Source organism: Acartia tonsa, chromosome 7 (assembly GCF_053477335.1).
Source record: "Acartia tonsa isolate MP-2025a chromosome 7, ASM5347733v1, whole genome shotgun sequence".
Taxonomy (NCBI): domain Eukaryota; kingdom Metazoa; phylum Arthropoda; class Copepoda; order Calanoida; family Acartiidae; genus Acartia; species Acartia tonsa.
Genome location: NC_137266.1, coordinates 22864547 through 22887977, shown reverse-complemented (window position 1 = coordinate 22887977; position 23431 = coordinate 22864547). Strand labels below are relative to the sequence as shown.

The 23431-nt window shown below is 31.0% G+C and overlaps 1 protein-coding gene across 1 annotated transcript; it reads right to left on the bottom strand.

Moving 5' to 3' along the window:
* Positions 1-941: 941 nt before the first annotated feature.
* On the bottom strand, positions 942-20933 carry LOC145324206 (cell adhesion molecule CEACAM2-like). The gene is made up of 10 exons (XM_080166831.1): positions 20886-20933; positions 16406-16469; positions 14422-14459; positions 11149-11255; positions 9485-9563; positions 8943-9008; positions 8220-8293; positions 3027-3095; positions 1834-1945; positions 942-1280 (listed from the first exon to the last, which is right to left on the bottom strand). Exons 1-10 carry the CDS (start codon positions 20926-20928, stop codon positions 1168-1170), a joined length of 765 nt encoding a protein of 254 aa, XP_080022957.1. The 5' UTR covers positions 20929-20933; the 3' UTR covers positions 942-1167.
* Between the last annotated feature and the right edge of the window lie 2498 nt (positions 20934-23431).

The following is a 23431-nucleotide window of genomic DNA, read 5'->3' as shown; positions in this document are numbered from 1 at the left end:
CCTTCATGATTGTTTCTTTAAACGACAGGAAATTTTATTTTGATATCTTTAACTGAAAAAAATTTAAAAATCGGACCATAAACACTGAAGATATGGAGAAAAATGTGAAAAATATAAAAATAGCCTAAAACCTGCTAAAAATCGGTCTGACCGCAAATGATGTTTTATAGTCAATTTTGCTCCTTAATAATGGGAATGTTGTCAAAAAATTTCAGCATTCTATCTTTTATAGGAGCTGAGTAAATCCCATTTCCCCCATAGCGTTACGGACTGACGGACTGACGGACTGACTGACTGACGGACTGACTGACTGACGGACGGACAAAGTGAATTATAGAGTAGCTTCGCTACTAAAAAACAGATACATTTTATTCATTTTATATGTGCAAAGCAAAGAAACGGTGGAATTTTTATATTTTTAGATTATGGTTTCTAAATATAATATTGAAAAAGAAGATACAAATAAATCATTAAAAATAGTTTAGAAATTTATTTTACTATAAAATAACATCAAACATCCTACACATTTTTTTTACAAATGTTTCAAAAACATTAAATAATCTTTAATAGCACAAAAGATTTAGAAAAATGTTGAGATTCTGATTAAATTTTTAATTATTGTTTGATACTGAAAAGGGTCTAAACATAAGAAAAAAATTATTTTTCTTTATTCAGAAATTATATTATGGATAATTCTTAATTTACATACTTTTAGAAACTTTAAAATCTCTATCAGAAAGAATTTATGTTAACATAAAAATTAATAAGTTGCAGTTAAAATAAGACATTGGAATTGTTTAATAGTTATTTCTCGCATCGTATTATAAACAGCTTTCCGAGGATATAGAATGTACAATTATCAGATTAAAACCAGTTTTTTTAGCCCTAAGGTGCTAAAGGCACAGGCTAGAAAAACTGGTTTTAATCTTATGATTGTACATTTTTATATTCGTAGAAAGCGGGATATAATACGATGCTAGACATAGTTTTTTCGTATGGATGAGAACCGGTTCCTATCCACCGGATTCGAATGAATACGAGAAAATATTTTAGAATTTTTAAAATTATCTAATTAAGGTGTTTCAAAACTTTATTAAAAAATTATAGAAGTTAAATTTTATAGAAGAATATTTCTATACAACAGAAATAAATGAGAAAAAGAATTGTTTATAGAGAAAATACAGATACTATAAGCCCTAACAAGTATAAAAATATTATATGTTTTGATAAAGATAATATTGAAGAACTATTTGTTGTTTCTGTGTCTGTAGTATCCAAATCTAAAACATAACATAATATGATTTTTATAGTGAAGCTTTACTATAATTATGGTAGGGTAATACGTCCCTCCCTATCGTTAATTTGAGCATGATAGAATTGACCTAGCAAATTTAAACTTTGTGAGTTGATTTCTGTAACACTTTGTTAGGTTTTAAACAACTCAAAAAACGATATTATAGAGTCCGTACGTACATCTAAAATCATCCCGAAGCCTCTCTATAATAAAGTAGAAATGATTATTTATGCATATTCTAAAATGTTTCTGTTCAATTCATACTTTTTAGCATTTAAAGTTTATCATTTGATAAAATACCATGAAGATGATTAAAGTCCCTATTTATTACGTCATACGATAGAATAGCCAATGAGAGGCCAGTATTCACTGTAATTGACCAATGGAAAATTTTATACTGGCCTCTCATTGGTAATTCTATCGTATGACGTCATAATCTGTGGAGGGACTTTAATCATCATCAAATACGATTTTCCATTTATTTCTTTACTTATGGTCAAGAAATAATTTATAATGCTAAGATCAAATTAAAAGTAAACCTGATAGATAGATAGAATCATAGCCAGTGCTGGAACTGTTGGCAAAACAGGTGTACACCCCAATATCCTTCCTACCAGGATGGTTGATCTTGTATACATGGATACCAGCACCCTAGAAAATGTTATAAAAATGGATATAAAATATGTGGATGTTGTGGCAGGTGAATATTTGTCGTCAATTTAGGTTGCTAATTTAGCCCTCAAATATTGGTGAATATAATTCTCCATGGTCATTGGAGGGGATGAGGTATAGTCATTAAGGGATGGTGGATGTGGGTATCGTTAGATTAGCCAGCTGAGAGAAATATTTTATCAAGGTATGCGAGGATCTCTCACAATATCAATGTATTCATTTTCATACAACACCGTATTTTTCAGTCCTTGGATACTTGTATTTTATTGTGTTAAACCTATAGTATTCATTATTTACAAAAGAAGTAGTTTATTAATAAATTCTTAATGCAATGTAATTATTATTTATAAATGTTGATTATTAAATGTATATGTTGTTTTGTTCCAATAAATATTTGAATTTGAATAAATTTTGTATATTATACACATAGCACTCGAATCTCGATACTACACGGTGTATATGTATAAAAAGGTCAAATTTGTATACATGGATACTAAATCCACGAAAAAATTTACAATTATTTGTTTGTTCTTTCCTAATGTTTATAATGTTTATTTGATAAAATGGCGGTATTATGTAAAATTAGGAATGAACCAGAAAATTTTGCATAAAATATGTATTGTTTTTTTTTTTAATTGATTAAACGACAAATGGACCAGATAAGTATTAAGCTGGATTCTCATCACTGTATGAAATCTGACACCATGGAAACTGTCCCAATTTTGTATAACTTTTGCGGAACATGTTCTAGTTACGTCATATTTTTCTTTCCCGAAAAAGAGAAGGGGAAAGAAAAAAAAAGGGAAGGGGGGAAAAAAAGGGATGGGAGAAAAGGGGGTTTTCCCCATCTCTTTTGAAGAGATTTTCTTCCCCCCTTCCCTTATTTGGGAAAGAAAAATATGACGTAACTGGAACATGTTCCGCAAAAGTTATACAAAATTGGGACAGTTTCCATGGTGTCATGATAGACAATGAAATCTTCACATACAAAATTCAGCTGTCTATCTTGATTAGCAGTTGAGAAAATAATGTTTTGTCTACTCATAGAAATTTAACATACCTTATTAATAGAACTCAATAAATATCCATCTTTGTACCAAGAAATACTTGCCACTGGATTACTGTTCACCTAAATATAAATAATAAATATCATCACACAATATGTAAAATATCGATATCTTGTGAAGATTCATGTGTGACGTCATAAAGATATGTCTGAAAAAGAGGGATGAGAGAAGTGGGAAAGGAAACCTCTAAAAAAGAGATAGATTAGACGAATTGTTATGACGTCACAAATGACACTTTCCAGAGCTTCATATTATGTCAGTGTCTACCACTCTTTATTAAAGTCATATAATCGACATAAAACCTTGTATTTTGATAATAGTATTGACATTAATAATTGTGCACTTTACAACTCTAACCAAAATTTCTGAAACTCGAAAGAGACATTTCCATAATATAGGTTTTGCTCCTCACATTTCTTAAAGAATTGGTCATTAACCACACTTCTTATTTAATATTTTTAGTTGAATGTTATCAATTTCGTATTTTTTTACACGTCATTTTACCCGCCCATCTCCTCTCACCAAGTTTGAAGTAGAGGGTAGCTTAGGATTTTGAAGGGGGTAAAGGTTCCTAAATGCCCCATAAAAATACACGCTCTTGAGAGTAAATCAATTCAATATGATACCTCTGAACGAAAGAAGTGCATACTCGATAGATATGAAAATATTTTAATTTAGATTGGCAAACTTTGGCTGTCACAATAATCTCACAAAAATTTGAGGACACATATATTTCTTCGATAAAAAAATATTAAAACTTAACCTAATCTAACATAAATTACATTTTTCTTCTTGCAAAAAAATCATTTATGGTCCATATGCGATATAAGGGAAACCACCCAAATATTAACATAAGTTTAACAAATCTGATTATATTCTAGATTAAATACACAGAATTAAAAATGCTCAATAACTACCTAGAGACTTTATTAACAAAACTGTGTAGTGAATGTCTAACCTGCTTAAATTAAAAATAAGTAGAGAAAGTTATAGAGAAGCTATATTAAAAAATAAGTTAAATATATTTTCTGGTTACTTTTCCCTGTCTATGTTATTAATAGAGAGAAACTTGCATTTAGTGACATAAAATAACAAGGATGACTAAATTCAAAAGTATTTTATGTCCTTGCATAAAATTGACAGGATGTCTTTTTGTTTGTGCCGAAGGATCCCGCTAACCACTGAACCATTATAGCTTTTCTTTAAATTTTCTTTTTTTTCTTTTTCAAAATTGAAAAGGGGGGGGGGGTTGACTTCCAACCCCAAACACCAAGTGCCTCTAAGGTCGTGGTCGCAGATATACCATAGTTAAGTATTTCTTTTGAGTAATTAGTTTTCCAGTATGCCTTCAAAACCGATAAATATCCGGTGGATTAGAACCGGTTCTCAATCATAGCAGTATCATAATATGAAGCGATAAATATCAATTCTTGTTTAAAAATAGAGTGTAAGTAGTTAGCTGAAATGAATCTGTAAATTTTAATAATCATCTAAACTCATTAGGAATTTTGAAGGTATTTTAGCTGACATTTTGTCGGACATATAGACGGACGTACAGTACAAAGATTTTGAATTGATGCTCTTCAAAAAAGAAGGTGCAAGATTGCTTGGTAAATAGTGTCAAAGTAGAGAAAATCAGTAAAGCAGAAAATATATTGAATTGATATTAGCTTCAGAGATAAAGATGTAACTATTTTGGTGATTTCACACAATGTACGTAGTCGAGCACTGAAACATCCCAAATCCCCTTCCCCTCTTATTATAGAACTAAATTAAAAATAAGGGAAGGGGGGTGGGGGTAGTATTCGTTTGTTTGTTTTTTATTTATTCCCGGTTAGGTTAGGTTATAGGGAGCAGTGTCGAAGGGTTAGGGTGCCCCTATTAAAGGCTTCGTAAGGTTAGGGCCTCCCGTAGGGCTTAGGCCTTTTCAATTTATTTAATTAATTAGGTGGTTGGGGTATCAGTGATCAAAAGCCACTTTGTGTGCAAAATATTGGTATTTTATTTTAGCGAAGTATTTCTACAGAGTATGTCCCTCCGTCCATAACAGATTGCTTTATTCTTAAACTTAGGCTTGTAAAGGCAATGATTTTTGACTGATATATTTATCCGATTATTTTTCTTTCAGATGCAACTAACTATCCAAAAATTTTACCTTCCTTTTCCAACTTTTAGTTTTTATATATCTATTTATTCATCTTTCCATCTAAATATTTGTCGATCTATCTGTCTATCAATTTATCCATACTTGTATAAATCTATCTATAATACAAACTAGCTTGATGTCTGTCCGTCCCATAACCTTTTACAGTCGGGCCCCTTGCTGCACCTTAATCAGTCGGGGGGGTGGGGGGGGGGGGCGTTCAACGCCCCTCCTCATTATCTCAGTTCCTATTAGAGCTAGAGGGCTAAAAAATTTTGTGCAAGTCCCCTGTTTGATAATGAATTTCCGACCTTAAGTGAGTCAAAGTCAATTTTCGCTTCCTTCACCCCTTTATTTAAAAACCTTTGTTTTTAGGTCCTTTTTTACTGAAAAATTTCAAACGGCTGTAATTTTCTTATTTTTGAAGCTAGAAGAACAATGTTTTTACAGAAAATGTTTATCTTTATGTAAATTTTATATTAGAAATATCAAAACATAAATTTCAGCGGCCGCAGGTGTACTTGGCAGCTGCCAGCCGCCGCAGTCGGCGGTCGGCGAGAAAACGGCGGCGGATCTTTAAATTGAAATTTTAATGCGTTATGTAGACATGTAAGGAAAGCTTAAGTTTAAAATTTGAAGTCTCTAAGTCAAAAATTGCGGTCACAGGAGCCTTTTGAAGATTTCTGGAGACCTGGAGGAACAGGACCTGCAGGATCATACCTGGAACCTAAAATTGACTTTAACACCTGTATTTCATATGAGAATGTACTACTAGAGGATATTTTAGTATGTTAGTAAGATAAAATGCTTTGTTTAAGTTAAATAAATAGTTTTGCTCTTTACCTGGATCACCCTGCCAGGTTTGCTGGCATCCTGTGCCCGCCAGGATGAAGATATTCAAAAATTTCCAACTCTCAGTTATGTGTCATACCCATACTTAAAAAGTCACGCAGTTTGGGCTCTTTATCTTTTACACACAGAAAATGAGAAAGAAAAATCGGATGGGTGGCCGTTCAACGCCCCCCCCCCCCCGACCGTTAAGGGTTAAGATCTCGGTAACCACTGAACCGATTGGATTCTACTCTTCAGGGAATATACCTACTGGTCCTGTGGTGGTTTTAGGCTATTTTCTTGGGGGGTGGGACACCCCAACCCCCCAAAAAAACTAAAAAAAAACACCCCCCCAAAAAAATATTTTTTTACATTTTTTGTAAAATCTCAGTAACTGCTGATCAAATTGGGCTCTACCCTTCTAAGAAAATACCTACTGGTCCTCTGGTGGTTTTAAGCTATTTTCTTGGGGGATGGGACACCTTAAACCCCCCAAAAAATAAAAAAAATCCCCACTTCCAAAGTATTTAATTAAATTTAAACAACATGGGTTTAATTTTTACGAATTGAAATTTTTGTGCATACAGCGCACAACCTGGGTTTATTTTTACCACAAAATAATTAAACAAAGAATAACGTTTTGAATATTTCTATTTAGGAGGGTTGACTTCCAATTACGTCATAGGGTGAAGCCCCTAGAGGCTAGGGGCGAAGCCGCTAGTCTATTAATAAAGCAAGAAATTAATTAAATCCATCCACCGATTCATTTATCTATCCAACAATCCATCCATCCATATTCCTCTATCTATTAATTTATCAGGCACTCTATAAATTTATGAAGCAATCTATTCATCTATCCATCCATCTATCTATCTACATACATATCTGCCTATCTATCTATCTTTTTCTTCAAAGTTGTTCTTCCAAGGTTTTGAATATTGACATAATATACAGTTTTCTATTGACTCAATATTGGACCACCTTTCTTCAAAATCATCTAGTATACAATGTAGAATAATGTCTGTTCGTCCGATATTTTGGTTCTTTAAGATCTCGCTATTCGCTGAACCTATTATGAAAATACATAACTACTGTTCCTGTTTTGTTGGGAGTAGGGACTCTCTTCCCCCCCCCCCTAACAAAAAATTAATACAAATCAAGATTTTCAAGTCTCTTTTTTATATCATTCGATTTTAAATTCTTTTAATGAAAATTAAATTTTTTTTACATTTAACATGAAAACATATAGGTATAATAGGATGCCGTTTTTGCTCTTAAAACCTGCGTTACATTAGAACATAATATGTTCTTGTATTAGTAAAATACATAAGAAATATTATGTATAAATAGATCAAAAAGGCGATGCATTTTGTTTATTTGCTTTTTTTTGCATAAATCTTTAGAAGATTAGAAGCTAAAAAAAAAAATTATTTAAAAGAAAAAATGGAGAGGGAGAGAGAGAGAGAGAGCAAGAGAGAGAGAGAGAGAGAGAGAGAGAGAGAGAGAGAGAGAGAGAGAGAGAGAGAGAGAGAGAGAGAGAGAGAGAGAGATTATAAACAGCTTTTATTATAACAATTATAAGATTAAAACCAGTTTTAATCTATAATTGTACATTTCTATATTCGTAGAAAACTGGATATAATACGATGCTTACATAGTTTTTTCGTATGGATGAGAACCGGTTATAATCCACCGGTTTCGAATGAATACGAGAAATTTTTATTCTTAACTACGATATACAAATCCCACTTTTGTTTAATTAGTCTGTATTATTTTGTCCGTACCTGATATTTTCAAGCATAAATGTATACTTTTTTGGATTTGTTTCTTTCGTTTATTTTCCACTCCCTTCCTTGTTGATCAGAGAGTTTAGAATATAGAAAACCTATAGTTCAGTTGCTTATTTGCATAATTTATATATTAGATAAAATCACAAAGACCCAACCATGAAGCTCTTGATGTGCTTATAAAAAAATTAGGTCATACAATACAAATGACCAATGATAGGTTAACACACATACTAAATTACTAATGGCTGGCTAGTATACATTTTAATTGACCAATGGTAGGCCAGTATGACGTCATTTTTTATTGGCACTATTAAATCTTCTCCAATAATTTTGAAATACGCAAAGCCTTGCTTATAGATTACATAATAACAAGGATGACAACATCCATTAGCGAAGAGCAAAAAATCAAGGTTTAAACTTACCTGACAGACCAAATGTAGATGGACCGACCCTTGATCATGGATGTAAATCTTTGAAACTTTTACTTCTGGCCCATCTAAGATTATAGCTGAATTAGTTTCTCTATGGGCTTCGCCTCTGGCCTCTATTGGCATCGCTCAAAGAGGGGGAGTGAAATTCCCCCTCCCACACATTGATTTGAACTTAATAAATTCTCTAAGGTAGGGAGGGGGGGGGGAGGGATTAAGTTTCCCTGAAATAAGAAATTTATTTTTTTATTTCATTTTGTACTTTCTAAACAGTTTTATTTTCTTTATTGATTGCAATAATTCTGATAAACAATTCTTATAAAATGTTTGGAAAGTTCATCATATTAGGATTCTTGTACAATAGCTTCGCTACTGAAAACAAGCCCAAAGACGGCCATAACAATGGATATAGATCAAACGTGGATATTATGACATAGGAAAAATTAAAAATTTAGGTTACTAACATGGATATCACTTATTGGTAAGTTCGTTAATCCAATAGGAGGGGAGGGAACGGGGTAAACATTTTTTGTGAAATATAAATTTGTATCTAACTATAAAATGTTTTAGTTACTCTATTCAATTCTTACCATTACATATACATAAACAAGTGATATATTTAGAACATAAAACATACATTGCCATGTATAGTTACTTAGTAATGGGGAGTGGGCTTTTAAGAACACGCTTTGCATGCTAAAAATATGCAATACTTACAGAAAACATTAACAATTTTATCCGTGAACAATTTTGCATCTCCTTTGTGTTGGCATCTATATGTTCCTAAATACAAATACATTTTATAAATCAAGAATGATTACTTTCAAAGTTAGAGTGTCTATATTTCTTCCCTTTAAGTAGCGAAGCTACAGTATAAATTACTTTGTCTGTCCGTCGGTTAGTTCGTAACGCTGTTATTTTTTCATGACTTTAAAGATATAAACCTTATTAATTGAAAAATTTCGCTTTTTTAAGAAAGATTTTCTTAGATTTTTTGGCACAATCTCTATCTATTTTTCTTTGTTATAATAACTGAATACCTGCACTGTAACTTACTTTGTCCATATGTTCATGTTTTTTTTGTGTTTCGCTACTTTTAGATGTCATCATGTTTTATCAATTTATGGTTTACTCCTTTTTTGTTTGTTAATACCTGGAAATTCGCTCATGGCTTTAGAGGTTATTTTTATAATCTAAAATCGTTACAAGACACAAATAAAGCTCCCATAAAAGACCCATTTTTCTAAATTAATTTGTACCTGAATGATATCTTGAAACTTGTTGTATGATAACTTGCTCTCCGGATATTGTTACCTCACCATTCGGCATCTTATCTCCCTAAGATTAGTTATTTCTAGCATACAATACGATGCTAGACATAGTTTTTTCGTATGGATTAGAACAGGTTCTTATCAACCGGATTCGAATGAAGACGAGAATAGTTATTTATCGCATCGTATCATAAACAGCTTTCCGCGGATATAGAATGTACAATTATAAGATTAAAACCAGTTATTTTAGCCCCTAGGAGCTGAAGGCACCGGCTAAAAAACTGGTTTTAACCTTTGATTGTAAATTTTTATATTCGTAGAAAGCTGGATATAATACGATGCTAGACATAGTTTTTTCGTATTAATGAGAACCGGTTCCTATCCACCGGATTCTAATGAATACGAGAAAATAGATTCCAGTATGGCTTTGAAACCGATTAATATCCGCTGGATTAGCACCGGTATTATAGACAATTGCCTAAGAATTATAAAATTTGATAACAGTTTGCCGGACCGCCGGACTAACAAAACTGGAATTAATTATCCTTGTTTATAAGGATCTAACAAAACATAAAAGTTGTTAAAATAATGTAAAATATGTGTTAGAAAATATAATTATGTTGACATAGTGTCAAATTAAGTTTATTCTTTGGTAAAGAGGGGGAAATTCATGTATATACATTTTTAAGTACTTAATTTTTATTAGTAGTAAAGGTACTCTATAACTCACTTTCTTTGTCCCTCCGTCTGCCTGTCTTATTCTAGATAGCTGAAACTTTAGGTTAAGATTCATTGGAGTGATGAAAATTCATTATATATGTATTTTACTTGGTCCGTCGGTCTGTCAATCATGCATGAAAGGAAAAGATACCCCTTACTCCAAAGGTTTGGTGATTTTTATGATTTATTGCACATTATCTCTTTTTATTTTTATTTTTCATGACAATATCTCCTTTAAAATTTTGATTAAATAACTTTCTAAGTAAAAATTGCTTAATCTAAGCATAAAAAATTTTCTCCCTCTTAGATGCTGCTAGTTACTCAACGATTAACAGAAAAAAAAAGGAAAATAATTTTTATCAAAAATGTTACATATTGTTCTCTTAATTCTTAATATTAATATAGTGGTAAATTGGCAAGTTATTTAACTAGTTAATTACTTGTTCCATTTAATTATTTTTTTCCTTCTGTTAAACCAAAAATACGTATAATTGGCAAAAGAAGTGTTTTTTTTCAGACAACTAAAAGAAAACTTATTTTTTTAAATTTTAGGCATTAGCGCATTTCTTATATTGCCCACATAAGCAAATCATCCCTTAGTCAATCAAAGAACAAATTTCATATAAGACTTTTCCGCAACGACCTTGTCAATGGCTGTATTAAAATGAGCTATAAAGTATATGTTCATTGAAAAGTTGAGTCTACATAAGCAACGAGTATATCATTGAGAGAAATATTTTTGTCAGTTACAGAGAATATGATCATTAGTCAGCAAAACTTTCATAACTAATATTAGTACCTTGGTTTTGATTTTAAAATATCCAAAAAATCTACTTCCTTCATAGCAGATGAATACACAGATACAAATATAAAGTGTTATGAAGTAGCTTTGCTATTAAAAAATCAGATAAGATGGAGAAAGAAGCACTTACCAATTTAGTCCAGAACAGTTTCAGGTTAGAAGATCCTCTACAGATAAGGGCCAGCTCATTACCCTCCACTATTGTGTAGTTGCTAGGACCAAGAAGGCTCACCCATTCTAAATAGTAATAGACTATTGTGATCATGTATAAAATTACATTTCCTTCCCAATTATAGAGTGTAAGAACCTAAAAGAGTATAATTTTCTTAACTAATATTGTATAGTTACTCCATTAAAGATCCTACACATTTATACAAACATGCATGTACTAATATTTGTATTTTATATTAATTTTTTTTTTTTTTTTGGGGGGGGGTATTTTTCATTTTTTGGGGGGTTAGGGGTGTCCCACCCCCCAATAAAATAGTTATAAACCTTCCCGGGACCTATGAGAAGCTACCCTGTAAAGGAGAACCCGATCGGTTTAACGGTTAGCGAGATCCTTCGCTACAAACAAACAGACAGACAGACAGACATCGTTCTACTTTGTATTATAGATGATATCAAATCGTAGGATGAATGTCAATACTAATAGATAATAGAGATAACCTAGAGACATACTGTATAAATCAGCCAATAAGAGAATAATAAAGGTACATTCAAGAAATCTCGTTGGTAGAACCATTTTACAGATCTTGGTACGTGAGGGCATATTTTTTTCGTCTCACTTACACAATGAGACAGCTATAAATTGTCGCACTTTTTAGGATAAAGCTTTTCATGGGTAAATTAATTCATGTAAAAATTTCTTCTATTGTATAATGTTAAGCATAGGACAAAACATATAATAAGCTATTTGAGAATAGTTTAATAAAGTTAATTTTAAAAAAATGTATCGTCAAAAAATTTCGTCGTAAATAATGTTGGACGTACCTCGTAATGAAATGAATAGACACAAAAGCACGAAAACCTTTAAACCCTTTAGAATGCTATTGTTGCTCTAGATAAAAAGTAATTAAAAGAAGTTAATTTTACATTTCAAAGAATGAACAGAAATTCTTTTTTAAAATCACAAAACCCTATAAGCTAAATACAAGAAGTCCCTGTAAAATGCTAATGTTAGTATAAATAAAAAGTAGATATAAAAAGTTTATTTTGCATATCTGGACAATAAAATTCATAATGCACTTGTTGTGAGGAAGAATGGATACATTTTCAAACTGTATACCAATATAGTTCAATACTATCATGACGATTAGGAGGATTATGACCATAAGTACCCAACAATAATACACTGGGTACTTGAGGTAAACAAAAAAAGTAGATTATTATACACTTAGAAAAAAAGACAGTTATTATTAAACAAAAAATTTCCCTTTGATAAATTAAAACTTTATTCAATTTTGAGGATCCTACCATATACAAGTAAAATATATTAAGTAGAGTGTCAAAATCGGATTAAAAAATACTTGAGGGAACATCCCAAAGCTAATAAAAAATTGGATTGCAATATTTTTTTCGGTTATACAAATATGGAATAATTCTAGTATGTTTTCTTATGAATTGCCTTTAACTGAAAACAAATTAAACCATTACAATAAGAAAACAAGTTAATAAACTCAGGAAGGTCCAAGGGGGGGAGGAGACAATGGGTGTACTAACCCTCTCCCCAAATATATTTTGATGTGCTGTAAATTATATAAAGTTATCACTACCACCCCCCCCCCCCGGGCCCCCCCACCCAAAAACAAAATGCTTAAAAACCATTGTTGTAAAACCTCATTTTACCCCCCCCCCCCCACCCTCCTTCTCCAACAAAAAAATGAATCTTGGACGTCCTAAGAGTATAGCGGATTAAAGAAGGGCTTTAAAAGAAGAATATATGTATAGTAAAACGATGTTTTTAACTTAAATTTCATTTATCTTTAACTTAAAGTTTTATACTTTTACAATCTTCAGAATGATACAAATGATTTGCACAAAATATTCAAGAAGATTTTTTATCAAAATAAATTTTTAAAATAAAATATTTAGTTATTTATAGTCATTGCTTCTTAACCTAATGAATTAGTTAAATATAAATTAATTATTTTCTGTCCTTCTTACTTTTTTTTCTTTGAATCAAAAGAATTTGTATATGGGTTCTATTTAAATTTTCTCATTGTATAAAATTTCCTTATCATGTCGCACTGTCATGAATATGCCTTTATTGTAACATTATAAATCATTTCTTAAGGCTTACTGTCCCACTAGTATCACAACACACAAAAAGCTACAATACTGTAACTTTACTGTGTTACTGTTATATCATATATATTAAGAAAATATATTTTTATGAATAATGTATAAAGTTCAAAGCTTTGGTCATATACAAAACAAGAACAATGTTGTATATCCAAAGGAAGCGTAGTTATAAAAGCTAAAAAGAGAAATTGCAAATTCACGGTATAGAAGGTATTGTATTTAATCAATAATATCCAACCCCTGCTGTAAACTTTTATAAATAACTTTAAAGAATTACATTTGTAATTGACTTTTGATCATACCCTAATTATAGATCAACTACGCTTTTATTTGCAATGAAAATCAAAATAGACCTTTTTTAAATATATGTTAATTATTGAATTTTGAATAGTAAAATTTATAGAGATGCTGGTAATCTAAAATGCAAAAGCTTCATAAATACATGAATATTATATTTATGACATGTAATATATACTTAGAACCAGGGCTCGGCAGTCGTTTTGCCGCTAAATGAAAGCCTCTACTATTACTACTAGTAACTTAAAATCTGTAGTAGCCTTTTAATCGCCGCTTACAAACAAAGCAAATTATCGTGGACAAAATGCTATAAATTCGCAAAAATAGTCAAAGATTTTATCAAAAAGTAAACCAGTCATTTTAAATACTTTTAAACAAACTTAATAGTTTTAAAGCTGAAGGTTTTTAGACGTCGGCAATTGAACCGTCTTTAAACTTGACAGATGCCGGGCTTTGCCAAAAACTAGAAAAACGTTTGCTTTTTCAAGTTATAAAATTACTATAATCAAAAGGTTTAATTTTATAAAGTTATGAAATTACAATAATCAAAGAGTTTAATTATATTTTTCAAAAACTTTATGTTGCAATTTATATATTATAATTATCCTTTCATTAAATTGCATATAAACAAGGATGACAACATCGTTAAGTAGCGAAGCTACGAAAAATCATGAAATGAACTAACTGACAAAGTTAGTTATGCAGAAGATGTCCTCATCCTCCCGGACTATGATTATCATAAATAACTAAAGTTTTGAGACAATAATTATCTCAGGGTTTCCTATCTCTACTAATTTCTTACCTTTTTCAGGGACGTAGTACTGAGGACCGATATCCTTCCTAAAATATAATAAAGATATTGTGTGTTTTTTAGTAAAACAGAAGTATGAATTGATATGACCCACTTACCATTTACAAAAACTAATAATCAATATCTTATTTTCTTCATTGGCTTTGGACATTTTGTATAGTAAAAATATTTTTAACAAACATACCCCAAAATTTGTTTTTCATAGCATATGATCTTGAAAAAATTAATAGACTAACATAAAAATCAGAAGTCATTATTCTGACATAATAACTTAAAATGCGGCTGGCAGCACAGTCTCTATAAATTAAGAAAATAAGATACTAATTATTGATTCTGTCAATTGAAAGTGGGTTAAATTAAGCTATACTTTTGTTCCATTAAAAAAACAAAACAATGTATTATCTTGCATTGCACATTCCCTGCATTTATAAGTATCTTAGCTGAGTACATTTGAGTACGTTTGACTTCAGCAAAATGTTTGATAGAACAAAATATTATTTTATTAGATTATCTTTGTTGTTGGTTACAAGGATCTTAGAGGATAAGACAATTGACGAAATATTTACATCAATCTCTAAAATTATCCCTTCTGTAGAGAAATGTATAGGTAGAAAAGTTTGAACATTCCTAGTTCAGAAAAAAACGATCAAAATTCAATAAAAGTACCTATAGTTTTTGAGCCAACGAATAAGATATCGCTATTAAACTTTGGATACAAGTGTAATTTATTATCCAATGTTCCCTCTCTTCCTGGTTAGAAACAGATTGCATTTCCAAGCAGGCCCCATTGTTTCCAGGGTAAGGTTATCTTTTATCTGATTTATACATCCAATCTATTGCAGACAACCAATCCTTTGTTTGAGGATCTTTGTTTAGAAGTCCTAACTGTGCATGTTAATGAGTTACACATGTTTTTGGGCTAAGGCATTCCCCCTACTCTTCTATGAATATCGCACATCTAACATAGCAGCAGTAGGAAAAATGTTAAAGTATTTAGTTATGACGCTGTTTCGCTCGTATTAGATATTACTAAAAGTATAAAAACTGAGAAGCCCAATGTTTGTGAACTAAGATAAAAGCTAAATGAACTCACGCCTCATTTCTCTGCATATTAATAGAATGATATTATGCCCAAAGTAATGATTATACCAAGAAAATCATTTATCATGGATAATCATAATCATGGATTCATCACTGCAAGGTTGCAAAACTAAATTGTTATTGTTTTTCCAAAATCCTTATATAACATTAATAGGATGTCTCTCTATCTGTCTGTACCTAAGGATCTCGCTAACAAGTGACCTATATAGTTATCCTTTACAGTGAAGCTTATCATAGGTCTTTGGAAGGTTTATAATTATTTTGGGGGAGGATACAATCACCATCCAAAGAGAAATTGTCACAAGAAGAAAATTACCCCTCCAGAAAAGTCAACATATTTTGTAACATATACTTTTGCAGGTAATGTTATTTAATCAACCTTTTTGTAAGAATACCCTGGTTCTAATCATCATATAATCCATGTATTATATATTAGATGGGTAGTATAACTCATACTTTTTATTTATATAATATTCATAGCTCCATACATTTTGTAATTTAGGTTTTAATAGCTTCGAAACCGATCAATATCCGCTGGATTAGAACTGGCTCTAAACCATACCGAAAAATCATTTCTAGCATCATATTATAAACAATTTTCTACGAATAATAAAATAAAAATCATAATATTCACACTTATTTTGTTATTCCGGGCCTACGGCCCCTAATGGCAAAATTTTTCATTATCTGCGAAAATCTGTATAAATATAACACGATGCGATAAATATAACTATTTAAGAAATTATACGTTTTTTTTTATTTTCCAGTGATTATTTGTTGGTACATTAGATTTATCCTTAATTATTAAATTATTCTTGAAGTCTTAACCTCCAGATGAATATGATAGCATGTTAGGATTTTAAATTAAAATTACCTTTCTTGAGTAGCATTTCTGTATTTTTGAAACTGTAATTCTTCTAGATCTCGACTTGAACACCCTAAACGAATATAAACAAGGTTGGTTATGCCCTAAAGAATATAAGACAAGGATGACAACATCCATAAAAACGAAGCTCTGAAACGGTAGGACAAACGAACATTAACTCTTGTATAGTGTCAAAACGGAATAATCAGAATATAAATGTATAAAAGTCGAAACAAAATTGTAAGAAATTTGTGAAAAACTGCTTAAATACAGGATATTGTTCAATAACATACTTACATTTTTAAGACTTGGTTATAGAAATGCTTCGCTTATAACATTGTACTTTGTTGTCCTAGGAATCAGTATTCCAAAAAGCAGATCAATTGGATAAAAATTTGCTGTTAACTACTAGAGGAATCACCACATAAAGTTTGGAATCGATAGGACAATTCTAACTTGTTTAAATTGACAAAAAGAGCTAAATGTTCGTGACGTACGTACGCACGGACGAACTGACATGCGGATGCATAGGCGTCCAAGGGGGGGAGTAATGGGGCGATTACCCCCCCCAAACGATTTTGGGGGTGCCTACGGCACCCCCAAAATTTTTTTCATTTTACCCCCCCCCCATTCAAAATTTACCCCTACCCTGGGGGTGCCGCAGGCACCCCCAACCATTTAGGAGGGGGTATTTACCCCCCCCAAACAATTTTTGGGGGGTAAATACCCCCCCAAAATAAAAAATCTCTAATAAAAAAAATTTTTGCGCGCTTCGCGCGCATTTTTAATACTATATATTTAATAAAATTTAAATTACCCCCCAAAAAATTTTACCCCGGGGGTAAATTTTGGGGGGGGTAAACTAAATTTACCCCTGCCAACAGATTTCAGGGGGGGTAATTACCCCCCCCCCAAGCAAATTTTACCCCCGGGGTAAAAATTTTGGGGGGGGTAAAAAAAATTTGCGGCGCGCTTCGCGCGCCAATTTACCCCCCCCCTGGAAAATTTTTACCCCTCCCAAAATAAAAAGCTTGGACGCCCCTGTGCGGATGGACCAACTATAATTATAGAAAATCTTTCCTTTCAAAAATGTACTCTTTTATGTAAAAGAAACAAATTATTTTCATGTAATTCTCTTTTTCCACTTTCCTTCCTCAGTGCATTGAAACTATTGTATATCAAAAATAACGAGGCTTCTTAAAAGAAAAGCAAAAGCATAGCGACCCATTTTTACAATTAGGGTCGGTCTGTACGTCCGTAACGGATAACAAAAGTATGAAAAAATGTTTCATATGATTATATTGGCATTATAATCAAATAGATGCTTTGTTTTATGAAGGTACTATTAATAGATTTACAAAAAGAATAGTAACTATTCCTGCATCAACCAATAAAAAATTGTTTTATACATCATTCAATTTATTTGAAATTTTTCCTTATTGTATTGGGATGACTTTTTTGATTCATTTTTTTCTGTTACAAAACACAAAAATAAATTTGTTTTATTTTTCTTGTAATTTGTTTGTAAAGAATGAAGGCAAAAAGAACAAATAGTAAAAAGATTTTGTTTATAGTTAAAACATTTATTTTCTTTGACATTTTTGTTTGTATGAAGGCAATGATTAGCTCGTAACAATTGTAAAGTTTTAAGGTTAGGTTAAGTAAAGGTTAGGGGAGCCCTGTCGTGATATTTTTTTAATAAAAAGGGCTCCGAAGGAACTAGAAATATTTTAATTGAAAATATGAGGAAGGGGGTAGGTAGTGGTCAATATATTAGTTTAAGTGAACATGCCAATGAATCATCATGAAATTTTCATTGGACAGTCCTTTCAATTTAGAGAAATCTTTTAGTTTGATTCTTTAAAATCCATTAATATACAAAGAAGTTACAGTCATTGAAGCGAAGTTATAGAAATACCCTAACAAGAAAGTAGTTTCCTTTTTATGGATACTAGATAGTGCTTTCATTAAACCCTTTCCGGATCCCGGTCGGGGGGAGGCGGGGGCCTTTTTCGACTGTTGAGGGTTAAAGTAAAAGAAGAGCAGGTACGAACTATATGTAACTCTACCATGGGGCGGGGACACTGTGCCGACACTGTATTTGGTCTTTGAAATCAGCTAATAGCGTTTGAAATATAAACACAGCCTACAAAAGAACAGAAAGCAATTTGCTAGCCAAATAGGTCTCTAACACTTAAGCCAGGTAGTTGTCTTTATTCTTGATGATACATCTATACTTAAACATTTATTGTGCCTTCTAAAAAATTTGGCCAAAGCAATAAAAGATTAATACCACTTTAAATTCTAGAAACAAACTGGGATATTTGAAAACTTTTATATTACACTAATTACAGCATAATTTAAGGATATTTTAAAGGAATTGAACTGTTATACGGAAAAATATCATATTATAGAACCCGTATAAAGAATAGGTTTTGTTATTGTCTAGAATTTGTATCATCTTAAAGTACCATAAAAAAAACCACAATTTCTTCTAATTCTTTAAATAAAGAAAAAAGGAATAGGTAAATAATTCCAATATTTTTGTAATTTAAAAAGTAGAATAAAACAACATTATAAAAAAGATCATCAAAGAGTTACATAAAACATGTTTTGAGTTTTAAGGTTAGATTTAGAATTAAGAATACTATCAAAAGTTCATTTAAAAAATCATGACTACTCAAGATACTATTTTGTGTCAAAATGATTGTATTGACAAATTAGGCATCAAATTATTTAATTTATTTCAGATTTCTAACACAAAAAGATATTTATAATAAGGACATTAAATGTTTTTTTTTCATTATGTTATTTTCTTTAGTTATATTTTCACAGACAAATAACTATAATTTATTACAAATTACATGAGTTTACTTTTGTTCTTCTCTGAAATGTTGGGGTGTAAGAATCATTACTTATTTATAACACTAGCAGAGAGCGGTGATCAATAGTTTACATTGTGTAATTGTACATACAGTGTATACAATAACAATTTACCACCTGATTTTCAATTATTTACATGTATTAGGGGGGTGGGTGGGTTTGCTTGATTAGATAGTTTGATTGAAACTGCCATTGTTACATTTCTAGTCTTGATACAATAATGTTTTTGTACAAAAGATGGGTCTCTAGTATTGGTCACCAGGAAGGAAAACAGACAAAAGTTTATTTTGTTTACAATGTTGTTCAAAAAAAATAGATAACATACAAGTGTTGGTCACCAGAAAGAATACAGAAAAATAAGTTCCCAGTATTGTGTACCAGGAAGAAAACAGAGAAAAGTTTCCAGTATTTGTCACTAGGAAGAATAAAGATAGATAAGCTCCAAGTGTTGTTCACCAGAAAGAAAAAAAGAATATAGATAAGTTCCTAGTTAAGTTTACTAGCAAGAATACAGAGAAATGAGTTCCCAGTATTGTTCACCAGGAAGAATACAGAGAAATAAGTTCCCAGTATTGGTCACCAGGAAGAATACAGAGAGAAAAGTTCCCAGTATTGGTCACCAGGAAGAATACAGATTAATAATCTCCCAGTATTGGTCACCAGGAAGAATACAGAGAAATAAGTTCCCAGTTTTGGTCACCAGGAAGAATACAGATTCCCAGTATTGTTCACTTGGAAGAAAAGAGAGAAAAGTTTCCAGTAGTTGTCACTAGGAAGAATAAAGATAGATAAGCTCCAAGTGTTGTTCACCAGGAAGAAAAGAGAGAATATAGATAAGTTCCCAGTATTGGTCACTAGGAAGAATACAGATAAATAAGTTCCCAGTATTGGTCACTAGGAAGAATACAGATAAATGAGCTCCCAGTGTTGTTCACCAGGAAGAAAAGAGAGAAAAGTTTGCGAATTATTTTGGTTAAACAGGGATGACAAGTTTCTCAAAGTTGGGAAAACAATATTAATTATAAATTAGCAAATGTGTATCCAAATATATAGAGAAAACAGAGAAATTATTTCAAGAAAAGAAAAAATATACATCAAACATATAGCATAAAGTTCTTAACGTTAAATTTTGGTGTTAAAATTCAATTTTAATAAAATTTGAAAAAGTGTCTCTTTAAAACATCAAGGGATTCAATTTTAAAAGATCTTTTTATCTGGTTATCATAACATGCAACGTATTGAGGTTTAAAATAACTTAATTATGTATATCATAGTAACTGAAAGGTAGGGAGGGTACATTACACTGTAAATTTTACTGGTACACGAAGTTTTATAACCACGTTATTCTATTCATTGCTCAAAAACTATCTTTAAATTTTGTCGTAACTATCACGAAACCTTATAAAAAAAGGTTCACGTTTTTTAGACATGAACAACAAAACAATATATACACTGATGCTCATATGTTATGGGACTCTTCACTAAAATTTCAGCACTCTATCTTTAAAAGCAGCCAAGATAAACACATTTTATCCAAAGCGTTACAGACTTACGGACTGACTTTTTGAATTGTAGAGTCACTACTCAAACAGATTTATTTTCTTACCTGTAGACAGGAACAAGCTCAATACAAACAAAATTTGCATCATCTTTATCTGAAAAATACAAAAATAGATTATTGCTTTTAAGTAGTGCAACAACTCTATAATTAGGCTTTCATATTGCGTTTGTATTCTTCCAATTATCCATTACAATAACATTTAGTTCTTGCTTTAATCTATTATTATATTATTATAAAGAATGTTGAAAAAAGTTTACTTAAATTTTTCAAAGCTAATTTTCTAGTACAGAAAATTTATACCCAACATAATTAGTTTTTTTTCAGAGAGTTAAATAGGGGGGGGGTGATGTGTTGAAGTGGAGTGGAGTGTAATTAGAAGGGACTATTTAGACTTAAGAAATAATTTACAATACTACTTTTGAAAATAATAATTTTTACGGAAGTGATATTTTACCTAACACTACTTGTTTTTCTTTTCGAAGCAATTATCTGAAACAAATAACTATAATTTTAAACTAAGTAAATCTCAAGGGAAAATATATCTTTAAATTATAATAAAAAATTATAAATAAAGAAGAGTCTTCGTCTAAACAGCACAGATCTAATAATAGATCTAATTAAAGTATTAAGAACTGAATTTGATTGAAATTGAATTTCTTATTATATACTATAAACTGCACACGGGGACTATATATTAAGGGGGTAAAGAAGATGGCAGAAAAACAGTCTTAAAACATCTCTAATATTTTATCTAACATTAAAACAGTTTAAAACTTTGCTATAAAGGAGCAATCAAGCATTCAGAAGAAAGACGAATGGTTACGGACACAACATGTAAAATCCTCAGATAAAAAAACTCTAGGCATCAGACTTTAAAATTTAGAAGGCATTTTAATCATAAGCTTCAGACAATAAAACCTTTTTACTTTCTATAATTTGGGATTAACAATAAACGATTGTACCCCTTAAGGCCTCCCCTAAAGTAAATCATAATGTAATTTTTTTCTTAGTTGAAATATCTTAAACTTAACTATCCTTGTTAAATTGCAAAGACAATGCAAGTGTATTTTCTTATCTAATATTTACATAAAGAATAGTAGAATAGTATTAGTATTACCAGGAATAAAGAGTTTGAACCATAACGGTTCAGCTGTTAGCGAGATCCTTTGGTACAAACAGACATACAGATATCCATCCTGTTTATTTTGTACAAGGATAAACATACAATGTGTCTTAAAAGCTTCACAATTTTTCGTTTCAATAAGACATTTTTCTGAATACTTAATTTTTCCATTGTTCAGAAATTGGTATGCATTGAAATAAAATTGGGGACAAACAAGAAAAAAAACAATCATAGATGCGTAGCTGTAAACATTTTATCAATAATAATAGAAAATTACTAAATATATTCATTCATTTTGCCATAAAAAAGATACAAATTAGCAGTGTAAATATTTAGCAACTATAAATAAAAAAATATGAGAGATGGGATTTTAAATATTTTACGTTTTATCAGGGATCTAAAGTGACAAGCCAATGGCCGATAAATTGATATACATCCCCATTGATAATACATACAATTACTGCATGTAAAGACCACTGCAATGAGTGGTTATAACGTTTGTACACTTATTTTAATAAACCGACCAATTACAATTCAACTAAGTCCCCTAAGTTGTTAAGCCAACGAATAAGAAAACGTTATCATAAAAGTTTTAGGATTAGTGTTATAAGCAGCCCAATGTACCCCCCTCCTTGCATTTTATCTTTAAAAAAATTTGCATCGTCTATAAATCTTATTTGCCTAAATTAGCGATGAAAGCTATCCTCTACGAACGGACAGACCCAAATTATAGAAAAAAATTTCTTTAAAAACTATAGTTAAAACAAAAGTGGGACAAAATAGAACATTGTAAACAATAAAATAAAATTGCATTGTTTCACATTATAAAAAATGAGATTTTAGGCTGTTTGGAAATGCAGGGCTCGTCAGCTGTGCGACTAGGGACAGCCACTTTCAGGTACAGCTTATAAATAATTTATTTAGTATGTTTTACTTACGGATGTTGTTATCCTTGTTGAAATTGAAAATAGATAATAGCTATTTATCGCATCGTATTATAGACATCTTTCCTCGGTTTTTTACATTTACTATTGTAAACCAGTTTTGTTAGGTCCGAGAATGATTTTTATTTTATCATTCGTGGAAATTGTCTGAAATACGGTGCCATACATTATTTTTTTAGCATGGGTAAGAACCGGTTCTTATCGAGGGGATATTAATCAGTTTCGAAGCCATACTGGAAAAGAAAGTTTATATGTCAATTTAAAAACTAGGTGATGCGTCATGACTGCACTCTTTCTGGAATTGTGACAAATACTTTCTTAACATTAAATCTATTTGAGGCTGAAGTTTTATAAAAGACCAATATTCTGGTAATAAATGTTTACAGACGGACATTTTGTTAACTAGGTTAATTGAATAGATTACTTTACCCTTTTTTACCATGACATCACACTTTCTTTTTACTTTCCATTATTGTGCATTTAATTTAAAGAATTACTTTATAATACAATTCAAGATGCAAGTG

Excerpts from the sequence above, each read along its gene's own strand:
- LOC145324206 (XM_080166831.1), bottom strand. The coding sequence starts at position 20,928 with ATGATGCAAATTTTGTTTGTATTGAGCTTGTTCCTGTCTACAG. Across the intron at positions 16,470-20,885 it reads GAGCTTGTTCCTGTCTACAG|GGTGTTCAAGTCGAGATCTA; the intron begins GTAAGAAAATAA and ends ATATTCGTTTAG. Across the intron at positions 3,096-8,219 it reads ATCTACATTTGGTCTGTCAG|GTGAACAGTAATCCAGTGGC; the intron begins GTAAGTTTAAAC and ends ATTTATATTTAG.